Raw genomic sequence first — 13,161 nt, 5'->3', positions numbered from 1 at the left:
GCCTGGCGGGTGGAAGGCGCTCCAAATATACAGTGGCCTTGAGCCCTGAGGGCTCCAAGCACCCAGGAGATAGCCAGGACTGGGTCCCACCTGCTCTGTGGCACAGGAGTCCCCAGGCGGCGGAGCCAGCTTGATGGCAGCAGTCACCACAAAGGCATGGACACTCCTATGCTGTCAACAGAACCCCAGAACACTCATTTTTCAATTTCGCAAAAGCTGCTGGCCTAGACGTCTGGAGTTTTGTTTTCTTGTGCACTGGGTGACGGCTGACAAAGGCATCAGGAGGGTTGCTTCCCGCTTGGGTGCCTGGTGCCCGGCTGCCCACACCAGTGCCCACCCAGGCCCAGCCTGGCTCCCAGGGAGCGCACAGCCATGGCTGGGGACACTGGTGGAGACAACTGGCATTTAGCAAACAGAGGCCAGAGACGCTGCTAAGCACCCTACGGTGCGCTACAGCACAGAGCAGCCCCCAACCCAAGGAGGACTCGGTGCCGAGGCCAAGAAGCCACTAACTTTCCACAGCCCGGGAGGACACATGCTCTGAAGTTACCCTGCGGTGGCCACCCACTAGGTGGATCCCTACTCACAGCGACGCAGCCGCAGCGCAGAGCAAGGCCATGCACGTGCCACTACTCTGAGCAGCTGGTGGGCCTCACTCTGGCAGCTCAGCAGCCCAGCTTAGCTCACTGCGCCCCAAAGTACACAGAGCTGCCAGGTTCCCAGCGGAGAACGTGAGGGGAAGCGGCAGTCCCCGTGGAATGGAGACAGCTCTGTCAGGAAGCAACCAGATCAGGGTTCCTGCCTGGGCGCCTGTTGAAAGTCTGCTTGCACCCAGATGGTGGAGATGGATTCACGTACCTCCTTCAAGGCTGGCAGAGGCGGCGGTGGGAGGAAAAAGCGAAGATCGCTCTCTTGGCTTCGGGCCAGGCCGACCAGAGTCCTCAGATCGCAGGCCTGGGCAATGACGCGATATTGGTAATCTGTCGGCAAAGAGCATGGCACAGCCCGGTCAGCTCAGTGCCGCCGCCACCGCAAGGACGAGTGAGAAAACTCTTTCAACCGCTCAGAACGCCAGTGGGCGCGCCTTCCCAACTGCTTTTATCTCTAAGCTCAGACCCCCCGCCTTTACGTGTGCTGATTCTAACCACCTCAAAACACGGCCGGGTACCAGGTCACACTGTATGGAACCCTTTGTGAAAAGAGCAACGCGTCGATGGGGACGTGGACAGGTCAGAACCCAGCTCTCCACCATCCCCATCTTTGTCATCATCCCAGCGGTCAATAGCTGTGGTCGCCATGGGCACCCCTGAAGCTGCACCTGAGTCCCAGGGGCCTGGGGCAGGGGCAGGGGGTTGTTCCTGTGAAGTCCTAGATGTTGGCACTCTGTCCCCACCTCACGACGTAGTCAGTCTTCAACCTAGGTGGGCACTTCTGGGTCAAGTGGGGAGCTTGCTTCCTGGCCTGTTCTGAACACAGCCCGGAATGCAGGTTCTGAGATGGAGCTTTATTCTATGGCTCCACTAACATTAAGTAAGTTTATAGTCACATTGACTATAAACTTGGCTCTGACTTCTCACAACCCTATGCACCATTGCCACAACTGTACTGATGCTTGAGCCTATTGTCACGGCCCCGTGTCAACCCATTATATTGAGGGTGTGGCAGTTACTCAATCTCCTGCCAACTTGAGCGAAGGGGTGAAGTCTAGCCAGTCAATCAGGTCACAGTTTGATGATCTATTTTGGAGGCACAAAGAGATAAATAGCTCACTAGAGGCTAGACCCAATGTCTCTGTCTTCCCTTTCCTGCTGTTGAGATACTCAGAGAGCCGGAGGAGACACGTGGAGACCCATACCAGTTGCTTCCACTGCCACTGGATCCACAAGACCTTCTACCCACTGGCCTGTGGTCTTCCTGCACTCGACATCATTGCATGTGCTGTGTGAGTCTCAAGAGGAATTTATGGACTAGTATTGGAAATCTGGGCTGATATCAGACTTAAGAACTTGACCTCAATTCTACATTACAAATCGGATTAGACCAGAACATGCATACTGCTACAGATAAGAGCCCGAAACACAGGGAATCCAGGATAGATAAACCCCTCAGGGCCAACAATGAGAGTAAAGATACCAGGATTAGAGGATGGTGGAAGGAGAACGGGGGAATCGCTCACAAGGATCAACCTAGGACCCCTCCCAGGGGCACAAACAACAGAAAAGTAGGGGAGGAGCGACAGAAGATGATTTAACATATGAAAATAATAATTGATAACTTATCACGGGTTCCTGAGGGAGGGTGGGCAGGGGAGGGAAGGGGAAGAAATGGGGAGCTGATATCAGGGGCTCAAGTGGGAAGAGAATGCTTTGAAAATGATGATGGTGGCATATGTGCAAATGTGCTTGACACACTGGATGAATGTATGGATTATGATAAGAAATATAAGAGCCCCCAATAAAAGTTGTTTTTTTGTTGTTGTTTGTTTTTAAAACAACTTTATCTGGACTGGGCTGGGATGTTTTCCAATATACAATTGCTCTTTTATATAAAACTCTTTCTTAGAAACAAATGAAGGTTCATGAATTTGTTAGTCTAGTCAATCTGGACCAACACAAGGGTCGTCTTCCTCTTTTTCATTTCCCCTCACCATTGCCAAGCCTGGTGTCTTTTCCCAGGGACTGGCCTTTCCTGGTAACATGTCCAAAGCACATGAGACCAGGTCTTGCCACCCTCACCTTTAAGGAGCACTCTGGCTGCCTTTCTTTCGAGACGGATTAGAACTGCAATTGTAGCCACTAATCAACTAACACACTCGGATGGGTTCAGGGTTCTAGACCTTTCCTTTAGAGCCTCATTCTCTTTGGGGTTTCCAGCTCTCTCCCATGCTACCCCTCCCTTTAGGACTATTTTGGGTCCCATTTTCAGAGCCTATCTTCCATTCGCCTTTTTCTGGAAGAGCCTGGCTGAATGCCCTCAAGGTCACAGCATTCTTCCCCTGCCTTCCTGGGGCTCCGGGCGCTGCCCTTGGGTCTTGAAGAGTGCAAGGTGGGGTGTCATCGAGGGGGTCAACGAGCACACGCCTCCCTGATGTGGTTACTTCTTTCAAGGCCTTCCAATGTTGGGGGTGGCTTCAGCTCCATGCCTGAAGAGTACCTGAGGGTCAGTCTTGAGGGTCCCACTGGTCTTTATCAGACCAGGAAATCTGTCTCCTGAATGTTTTCCATTGTGCTCTACATTGTCCTTTCGCTCTGTCTAGGCCTTCCCAGTGTGAGCCTAATCAGCATGACTGGCGGTGGGGGCTGGCCACCATCTAGTTAGGCTGGTCTCCCTAAAGGAGGCTGTGCGTCACACGACCATCAGTGCTCTGGACTCCCCTGACAACGGAGGTTTGCAAGACGGCTCTGCAATAAATGGGGGTTCAGTCCCCATATGAGGGTTCAGAAGGTTCCTGGGAAAATGGAATAGAGTTTTTCCACAACCTTTTGGAAACTCCTGCCTTGTGTTAACCAGAGCACACCTGAACCCCAGCTCATGCACTTTCACTACAGAACCAAGTGACATTTAAGAAAAGGACATATTTCAAAGAGTCCTAAAAAAAAGATACACAGAGCAGGTACATTTGGACTAACTGCAAATCAGAGCCCAGGAGACTGCCGAGGGGCCATGCGCCGAGGTGGTTCAGCCCGAGCAGCTGCATGGCTTGCCGTGACACCAAGGGAGTGAGCACACGAGCGCAACACGGAACACGAGCCGCCAGAGTCCGGGCTTCAGGTCAGGGAAGTGGAGCTTGAAACCAAACCCCATGTGGTGGAGAGTCTCACTGATCTATCAACCTGCACCGGGCACCCAGGCCTGCAGTTTTTAATCGCTGCGTCTGTTTTGGTAACTTCCTGAAGAAGGGGGGGTGTGTGGGGTGTGTGTGTGTATATGTGTTAATTCCCTGAAGAAGAGGGATGGTGGTGGTGGTAGTGGGGGGGGTATGGTGTGTGTGTGTGTGTTTTAAAATATTCAACTTGCCTCAATTTCCCCTCCCACCCCCTTTCTTCCTGCACCAGAGATCAGAGTTGTGGGCGCTGGCAGTGGAGGGGTCGGGGTTACCGTGCCAGTGGTGGGCCTGTGACATCTCCTGCACGGCCTTCAGCCGTGCAGCCTTGTCAGGCGACATACTTTTCCTCAGGAGCAGCCACACGGGACACTCGTGGTCAGCCACGTCCACTGTGCTGAAGGTCTCTGTGAAAACAGGGCAGCGTGAGCTGAGCAGTCAAGATGCCACCTTGGCTGGCTGGCTCGTTCGCTCACTTACTTGCCCATTGTCCACCATGCCTGCAGGGCGGAATGTGACGCAGACAGGACAGGGTGGCCAGGCAAGGTGACACTTTATTGTCACATTTCACATGATTCATGGGTAATTGGAGTCTACAATAGAAGAGTCAAATCCATTTATACTTACTGCAGTTCTTCTCAGGACTGCCCAGTACTTTTCTGTGCGTCTTACATTTTTTTTTTTGCGTCTTACATCTTATATACGGCGTTATTTTGTTATCTGTGTTTTCCCCCTCAAAAAAAAAACCCTTTTTATCATGAGAAATATCCAACAGATGAACTGAAAGTACATCTGAACTGAATAGTACAATACAAAAAACTCAAATCTCAAACTTACTGCCATCACAGCAACCACAGAAGACGGGGTAGAACTGCCCAGTGGGTTTTCGAGATTTTTAACTCTTTTCAGAAATAGAAAGCCTGACCTTTCTCCCGCAGAGCTGTTGGTGGTTTCAAACTGCTGCCCCTGCGGTGAGCAGCGCAATGTGTAAGCACTATGTCTAGTGCTCTCATATCCTTACCAAAAGCAAGGCCAACTTTTCTAAAGCACCTTACTAGATTCATGCAAGCATCTTAATTTACAAATGACATCTGGTTTCAGTAGCTGTCCACTGAGCCTCCCTAGTCCCTTCTTCTATCTGCATGTGTCTGAGCCCGGAGCGGCCCTCCCAGAAAGGGGCGGGCTCAGGCGGGTGGCCTGAGCCCAGGGGCAGCTCCACAGAGAAAGACCTGGAGACTGGGGGCCACAGCATGAGGCTTGGCAGGTACCCAAGGGGCGGTTCTACTCATGACGAGGCCACATGGCCGGTTGGCTCCTGACAACATTTGCATGCTCGCGTGGGTGAGTGTGTGTGGGGTGGGGGTGGGGGGGACTTTCCTTTTTCTAAATGCTTTGGAAGGAATTTGCAGACATAATGACATTTCCCCTTTTACTCAATCACCTCAGAATCAACTCATATTCTTCTGCCTGAGCGCAGTGTCACCACCACTCCCAAGAACACCAGCCACGAGTTCCAACATCACCCAGTGCAAAGCCACACCACTTTTCTCCCACTGTCCCCAGCACATCTGTCAGAGTCGCTTCCTGACACCAGGACTGAATGGTGTCCCTCAAGGTCAGTGGTTGAAACCCACCAGTGGCTCCACAGGAGAAAGACGAGGCTGCCTGCTCCCATCGCGGTGCATGGTCCTGGACACCCACACAGGGCCCAGGAGTTGGAATCCACTGGAGGGCAGTGGGATTGGTTTGGGATTCATCTCTTTTAAATATAGAAGGTTTTCCCGCCTTCTTGTTTTCAGGTCAGCTCTCTAATCCAAAATGGTGATTTATCTGTGGAATCTCTGTTTTTGTGGTTATATTTTCATCATGAGAAAGAATGAGGCTAGTTTTCTAGTCAGAGAAGAGCATACAGTTAGCCTCAATATTTATTTACAACCACAAAGAGCTCTGTGGCAGCGTGGGTTACAGAGTGAGCTGCAACCACAAGGTCAGTGGTTCAAACCCAACAGCCACACTGGTGAGAAAGAAGAGGCTTCTGTTCCCATAGCGATGCACAGCCTCGAAACCCACCGGCACAGTTCTCCTCTGCCAGGGGTGCCACCGTGAGTCCGAATTGCCAACTGCCTTGATGGCAGTACGTGTGGATATAGCAGCAATACCCGAGGGGGCTTCAAAATAGTCATGGGACAAAATAGAATTAAAAGCTAATGGGCTGTTCCAGGACTTTTCTCACACCTTCTCATACAAAGATGGACAAAATCACAGGGCCCCGAAATTCAATACAACCCACAGGAGGCCACCAGGGGTCAGAGCAACACTACTCAGAGAGTAGATGATGTGCACAGCCCACATGCCGCCAGCAGGTGAGAGGTCAGATGCCTGGTCTGTCCACGCTGAGGATGGTTAGCCAGGGAGAGAGAGAAATGACATATTATGTCTGTAGAGCTATGCTAAACCTTAAGAACAGGCTGCTGAGTGACACCTGTCAGTCACTGCATACAAAAGCAAGATCGGTCAATGTAAACAGCAGGACAATGTGTATAAGAAGTGCCGAGGGGCACAAGGAAGGTGTTAGGTTATCACCGAGGAGCAGGGAGTTTCTGCTGCTGGTGACGGGATATTTGGCTCCAATTAGCATAATGGTTACACACCCTGATTGATGTCACTAATACTACTGCGTTGGACAATTGAAAAGGTGGACCCAGCAAATGTGTACTACTTATTTTTACAGTAATACCTAGGGAAGAAGAGACTAAACCCAACCCCAGAGAACAATGGGAACCAATGATTTCTCCATGGCTGTCCTACAGGTTAGCATGGGATATGGGCAACCCAGGGCACCTACTGGCAAATGGATTCCGCAGTATCTTGGCTGACGTAACCAGGACATTTCTTACTGCTTTATGAAGTTCTTTTCTCGCCTGGTAGGTGATCCCTAAAATGATTAAAATGTAAATGAAACTAACTGAAAGTGAAGAAACAAACAACAACATCAACTACCTCTGAGCCCACTCCGACTCCCAGCTGCCCGACAGGACAGCGTAAACACCGCTCCTTTGGGTCCCCACGGCTGCACATCTTTACAGGAGAAGACAGCCTTCTCTTTCTCCCGAGGGGCAGTGGGTGGTTTCAGACGGCTGACTTTGCGGTGGATAGCCCAAGGCATAGCCTACTGCCCCACCAGGGCTTAGTCACAGAGCTAGAAACCCTGAGATAACTTTGCTATCTCAAAGGTAAAAAGTACGATAAATAATAAACCATAGTAATAAAAAAGCATTACCTAACTAAAGTTAACATAAATCCTTAGATACAGGCTTCCTATCTTCAGGAAAATGTCCCTGCGGCACAGCTCGTCTCAAAGTGAAACTTGGAGACGTCCCCGATGAGATGACGACGCCTCGCTATGCAGGTGAGGTGGCCTGTGGACATCATCTGTACAACTGGCACAAGGCCACCTCACAACAGGTGTCGCCCAAGGAAGCCCACACTGCCTTTCTGATGTGCTGTAAATCAAAGAGTGCAAAATGCTCTGGGGCAGTGAGGGAGGGAATGCAGGCCTAGATGGAGGAAGTGGTGAATCATGTGAAGGATGACATCCGGTGCTGTTCCTGCCACGCTGAGGCCCCCACTGCGGGGTGGGGACCCAGGACCAACCAACACTGGCGTCTGGTCTTAGCTGTGCACGTTGGTTAAACGTGGAAGCCCCAAATGTGGGCTCTTCCTGTTGTTCACACTTGCTTCTCCTGGGGTCGGCGACTCTCAGTGAGCTGATACCTTTTTATGAAGATCAGGCTTTAGATTTATTTTCCATCCACTCCTTAGATTCCATTTTTCACCCAGACAGGACGTCGCACCAGGAACTCACCGTGACTTTCCCTGTTGTCAAAAGGAATGGCATTCACGTAGATATAGGACTTCATTTTCTCCTTTTCCACCACTTTCGTATCCAGCGTCAAAGATTTCTTCAGGGACAGAACTTCATATGTCAAAAATAAAGAACCTCTACAAGAGACAAAAATGTCACCATAAATATGTGACCCAAATGCAATGCAAGAGCCGGTCTTCTTTCAGAAGCATTTCATAGTCGACCTTTCGTATTTATGGGGGGCAGGGGAATGCCCTATGTACAGAAACATACACATAACATGGCCACCTCTGTTGAACACACTCAGTTTAACAATTAGTGGTAGGTATAGAACCATATTCAGACAAGAGGCACAGAGCAGTAACATGACCTCAGAATGACGCTGATGACCAAAATGTTTGTGCAAATAGCACACGCTTCATGTCAGAACTGTTTCACTTCATTTTGTCGGCCTCATGGGTTATAAGTGTGGGCATGTTATGTAGGTGGGCATGTTATTTGTAAAAAGATGTTATTCAGTATCTTTACACAAATAACATGCACATTACACCTCTGCCAGCTGCATCCTCCCAAGTTATTTTCTTAATCTGACTATGCTAATTCCTCCCCCTTCACTCCCACCTGGAAATGTGCTTATGAAAACACCTTGAGAGGAAGGCATGGTTGGTAAAATACCTATAACGTGTGCACTATTCGCATAAAGATACAGTACTCCATATCAACCTTCTTCACTCACTTTAGGGCCTGCTATGTATGCAAGGTGCCCTGGTGGCACAGGCGTTAGAGAGTCAGCGGTTCAAACCCACCAGCTGCTCCCCAGGAGAAAAATGAGGCTGTCTGCTTCTATAAAGAGCTAGAGTCCCAGAAACGTCCAGGGCAGTTCTACTCTGTGCGACAGGGGGACTACAAGTCACAATCACACACTGGCAGTTCTTGCTGTGCGTGCATCCACTGCTTTCCTCACAGGGCCTGCTGGGGGTGGGGAACCCCCTCATCTACTTGGTCACAGGAGAAAACAGGTCTCTGAGAGCTAGCTAAGAAACTCGATCAAGACAAGATCTAAGTAGTAGAAACAATGATAGCCACACAAAAAAGGACATAAACGGAACCCACTGCCACTGAGTCCATTCGGACTCAAAGTAAGCTCACAGAACAGAGCAGCCTGTTCCCTAGTGTTTCTAGACTACAAATCTTGACAGGAGCAGACAGCCTCATCTTTCTTCCTCCTAGATTGGAACTACTGACCTTGGCTGGCAGCCCAATGCATAACCCACTATGCCACCAGGCCCAGATCAGTCAGTAGAACCAATGGCAAAACTCTGAATCCCCAAATCGATAGACCACTCATGCAACCTGTGGGCCACGTCCTTCGAGAGTTGGAGCAGCCATGCCCCGAAGCCCTCACCGTTCCAAAGGTCACACTTACCCGAGAATAAGGGAGCCAGTGAACCTTATGATATTTCCTTCAAAAAGAAAGAAAAAGGCCAATGTGATGAAATTCCGCTTTAAAAGTGGCACAGGACACCTACCACAGTTAAGTCTCTCCCAGTCACACAGACCCCAGGAAGGTATTACTGATGTTTTGCTCTGACGGATAGCCGAGGAGAGGTCTGTGGGGAGCAGGGATCACACTGGGGTACCGTGTGCTGCCTCAATGGGCCTCTCCTGGACCTTCTTCTCAGATGACACCCAGATGTTCCCCTGCCCCAACCCCATGGGCCCCAGGGATCAGCCTATCCGTGTCCCCTCGACAGCTCCCACTACACTGTCCCTATTCACTGGAGCCAGGGTGGAGCCTGTCTCCACAGGAAAGCAAGCCTCCTTCCTGCTTGAGTCTGTAGTGTGAGAAAGGAGAGAAGTTTCTTCCCTGACCATCTTTTCCTTATTCCATTTAGAACAGGGAACAAACAATAAGCTTTTCTAGACAAAAGGCTACCTACCCAAAGGAAGCCCCAAGAGGACAGGGGCCTGGGGTGCTCGGGGCCCAGGGCAGGACTCGGCCCACTGACAATGGCCCATCAAGAGCTGTCAAGTGGATGAAAAGGGACTGTGAGCCCTGAAACTGCTTTTCGGTGACACAGAGCCACAGCTGGGCCAGGGAGGGAAAGCACCCCACTGAAGGGCCTCTGGGGACTGATGCTGACGAAGCCTCTGGAAGCTCGGCTGGGGCGAGAAAAGCCTGGGCAGCAGAGGCTCATGGCAACGCCCAAGCCAGATAGGGCCAGAGTGCTGCTCTCAGTGGCACGGTGGGAGACACACCATCTGCCTGCTGAAGAGCACCTCTCAGCCCCAACTCCATGTCCCAAGGGCAGACATCAGCCTGGGAGATCCCAGCCTGGAAAAAAAGGTTCAGTTGGCAAAACGGAGCCAGGCTTTAGTCAGAGTGGAGCCCTGGGCCTAGAGGAGGCAGGCTGAGCAGAGAAGGCGGCCACCGTGGGCCCTCGGGATGGAGATGGTGCCCAGAGCAGCAGGGACTCGGGGCTGCCTGGAGGCTGCTGGGTGAGAGCCAGTCAACCCCTCAGACCGGTCGGCACAGTGACATATAAGCAGACCTGGCCCTTCGGCCACGGCACATGACTTAGCCGGAATACTGGTTTCTCCACATCTGCTCTCCCTCTGACACGGTCTGGTTCTGATGGGGCAGGTGTGGCACCGATGGGAAGATTCTTGCTCATGAGAACTGTGTGGGCACTAGGGCAGCGTACCTGTGTGAAGACGTGACTAGTCTTCATTGTACAAATGATGGGAGTGGTGCTGAGAGTGCTTATTAAACAGCTTGCTGGACTCGATCACCCAAGAAATAACTGGTGGGCAGCTCGTGTATGCCCGTGTGGTGGTAGGAAGTTTCCTAATTACGCCGAGTGATTGAGCAGGATCAAGCAAATACAGCATGTGTAACACTGCTAGATTCGATGGGTCTGTTTCAGCTACTTTCCTCCAGGCTATAAGGATGAGCAGAGAGAGAGAGAGAGAGAGAGAACGCAAGCAAGCCCGGGACCCCTGGAAGCAGAGCGCCTTCAAGATCTGTTGCAAGTGGTGGAGGCACCAGAGGTCGAGGCAGGAGACCCTGAGACAGTGCAGAGGGGCAGCGCCAGGACTAGGAGTCGGTGAGGCAGAGTAGTGGGCTGGTCTCCTGGCTCATGGAGGCTGAGAGGCTGAGGCCTGGAGAGAGACGTGGGCACTGAACAAGGGGAGGTGTTGCTATAGACCAATGATTGCCCTTGACGTTAGCTTGTCTTGTAGTAATTTGCTGACTCCCGTAATGAACCAAACCCCAAACTCAGTGCCACCATGTCAATTCTGATTCATGGCCACCCTTTAGGACAAGGTAGAAATGCCCATGGGTTTCTGAGACGGCTTAGTTCTTTAAAAGGAGTGGAAAGCCTATAAAGGAGATGGCTGGTAGATTAGAAGTGCTGACCTTGAGGTTAACACAGTCCAAGTAACCACTATGTCACCAGGGATCCTAAGTCCTCTAATTAGCCCCCAATCTATTGAGTTGTGTGTGGCCACTGTAACAAATTATTGAACTCAGCATGAAGTCCAGTGCCGTGGGAGACACTGGTGGTGTCAAATTAAGGTGAAAAAGATGGAGGTCAGCAGCATGTCTGACTCTCCCTCGTGGCAATAGGGAGCCAGAGGAGGTCAGATATGAAACCCCCCCCCCCACCCATGGCATTTACTGCACTCAGGGGGACTGAATAAGGCATTTCCTGCTCATAGAGCGTCCGGCTGAGGGGGAGGCGGGGCAGAGCCAGTTCTGGTTCGCCCTGCAGTAACACCACTGCCTGGTCGAGGGCACGCTCCTGCTAGATCCATGCTGAAGCTCACCAGGATGAAGAAACACAGCTTGTGGGCTCCCCACTGTCACTCAAGAACCCAAGGTCGTGCCTGGCACGAAACAAGACCCCAGTGGCTACGTGTTCGATGAGACTGCAATATGTCAGAAGCTCTGTTTCCAGACACTGCCAAGTCAATTGTGACTCACAGCCACCCCAGGGGCATCAGAGCACAACGCTTCCTGACTTTTCAGAAGCAGACCACCAAGCCTTTCTCCCGAGGCCCCTCCAGAAGGACTCGAGCATTTCACTTAGCAGCCAAGCATGGCATCTGTTTGCACCACCAGGGACACCAAATCCACTGGCTGCTGCCGTGTGCCATCCACCCCAGGTCCCAGCGAAGCTGTGGGGCAGAGTGGAACTGCCCAGAGAGTTTCCTAAGCAGTCACCTGGTCTGCTCTTCCACAGAGAGGCTGGTGGGTTTGAACCACTGACCTGACAGCAAGCAGCCAAGCATTTAACCATTCCGTCACTAAGTCCGATGTAGAAGGATGAAAGGAATTTGACATTAAAAAGGGAGGGGCAAAGAACTGAGGAAAAGGAAGGTGGGTGGCTCGGGCTGGTAGTGTAGGCGAGACAGGAAGCAGAGGCTTCTCACTGGGCGGGTGAACGTTGGTAGCCCCATCATATGATCGCACACCCCCCCCCCCCATGGCCAGACAAACAGCGGTGGTGGGTCTGTACTCACGGATCTCTCGCCAGCAGGTGTTGATGTGCAGGGAGGGGGGAGAGGTTCTCATCCTTCTGCAGCAGAAGACGCAACTCATGGCCAGGGCCATTCTGTGTGGGGCACAGACCAGCAGATTATTCCCACACCCCACTTGAGGCACGCCTGTTCAGTCTGAAACCACGCCAGCAGCATGGCGGACTGCCTGCAAAGTGAGATTTCTTTGGAAAGCCTCAAAGGACTTCCAGCTGAAAACATTTGGAGATATCGGTCAGTGTAAGACATGAAAAAAATTGTAACATAAATTATACACAGTTCATGAGGAAGGAGGAATAAAAGAGGAGCTGATACCAAGGGCTCAATTAGAAAGAAACTGTTTTTAAAATGATGATGGCAATATATGTACAAATGTGCTTGACACAATGGAGTATGTATGGATTGTGATGAGTTGTAAGAACCCCCAATAAAATGATTATAAAAACCAAAAGAATGAAAACATTTTTTTCTCCCTTGAAGCCTTAAAAACTGACTTGATAAAATAACATGTTGCAGGCACATTATTTTTCTTCAGGCTGTGCCTGGTTGCGAGTGGTGAGGACTAACTGGGAATAGAAATTATCAGTCACAAAACCAGCATCAACTTGATGGTGGGGTTCAACAGTTAGAAGCCCTGTCCAGATGACAGATGAACTTAGAACCCGTGGAGGCAAAGCAGGACCAGGCAAAGCTGGAACCTGTGGATGGCAGAATGCCATCACAGCTCCATGTCCAACAGACCCCCACCTCGCCGAGGCCGGTGCCGCCCACTGAGAGGAGTGGGAGAAAGTGGCACCACCCGCTCGGGGAGCCAGAAAACTTGCAGAGACAGGACAATGACGACGCCCCACGGAGTCCTGGCTCACACAGCACTCGCTGTATTTGCTTTGCCCAGCTCCTCTGAGATGGTAAGGAGCCCTGGGACACTACG

General features: G+C 51.2%; 1 protein-coding gene across 6 annotated transcripts in view; it reads right to left on the bottom strand.

Moving 5' to 3' along the window:
- Positions 1-13,161, bottom strand: part of SERAC1 (serine active site containing 1) — a 42,923-nt gene that overhangs the window by 19,075 nt on the left and 10,687 nt on the right. For 2 of the 6 annotated variants that reach the window (XM_075554319.1, XM_075554320.1), the window contains exons 2-7: positions 12,216-12,307; positions 9,115-9,151; positions 7,689-7,825; positions 6,669-6,758; positions 4,099-4,230; positions 859-980 (exon numbers count right to left, since the gene is read on the bottom strand). In XM_075554319.1, the coding sequence (XP_075410434.1) occupies positions 859-980; positions 4,099-4,230; positions 6,669-6,758; positions 7,689-7,825; positions 9,115-9,151; positions 12,216-12,306 (609 nt within the window). In that variant the 5' untranslated portion in view covers position 12,307. Of the gene's footprint in view, positions 1-858; positions 981-4,098; positions 4,231-6,668; positions 6,759-7,688; positions 7,826-9,114; positions 9,152-12,215; positions 12,443-13,161 lie in introns of all 6 variants that reach the window. The other 4 variants (XM_075554318.1, XM_075554322.1, XM_075554321.1 and 1 more) reach the window with 4 other exon arrangements.

Source organism: Tenrec ecaudatus, chromosome 7, assembly GCF_050624435.1.
Source record: "Tenrec ecaudatus isolate mTenEca1 chromosome 7, mTenEca1.hap1, whole genome shotgun sequence".
Lineage (NCBI taxonomy): Eukaryota > Metazoa > Chordata > Mammalia > Afrosoricida > Tenrecidae > Tenrec > Tenrec ecaudatus.
This window is presented reverse-complemented; position numbering and strand designations above follow the sequence as displayed.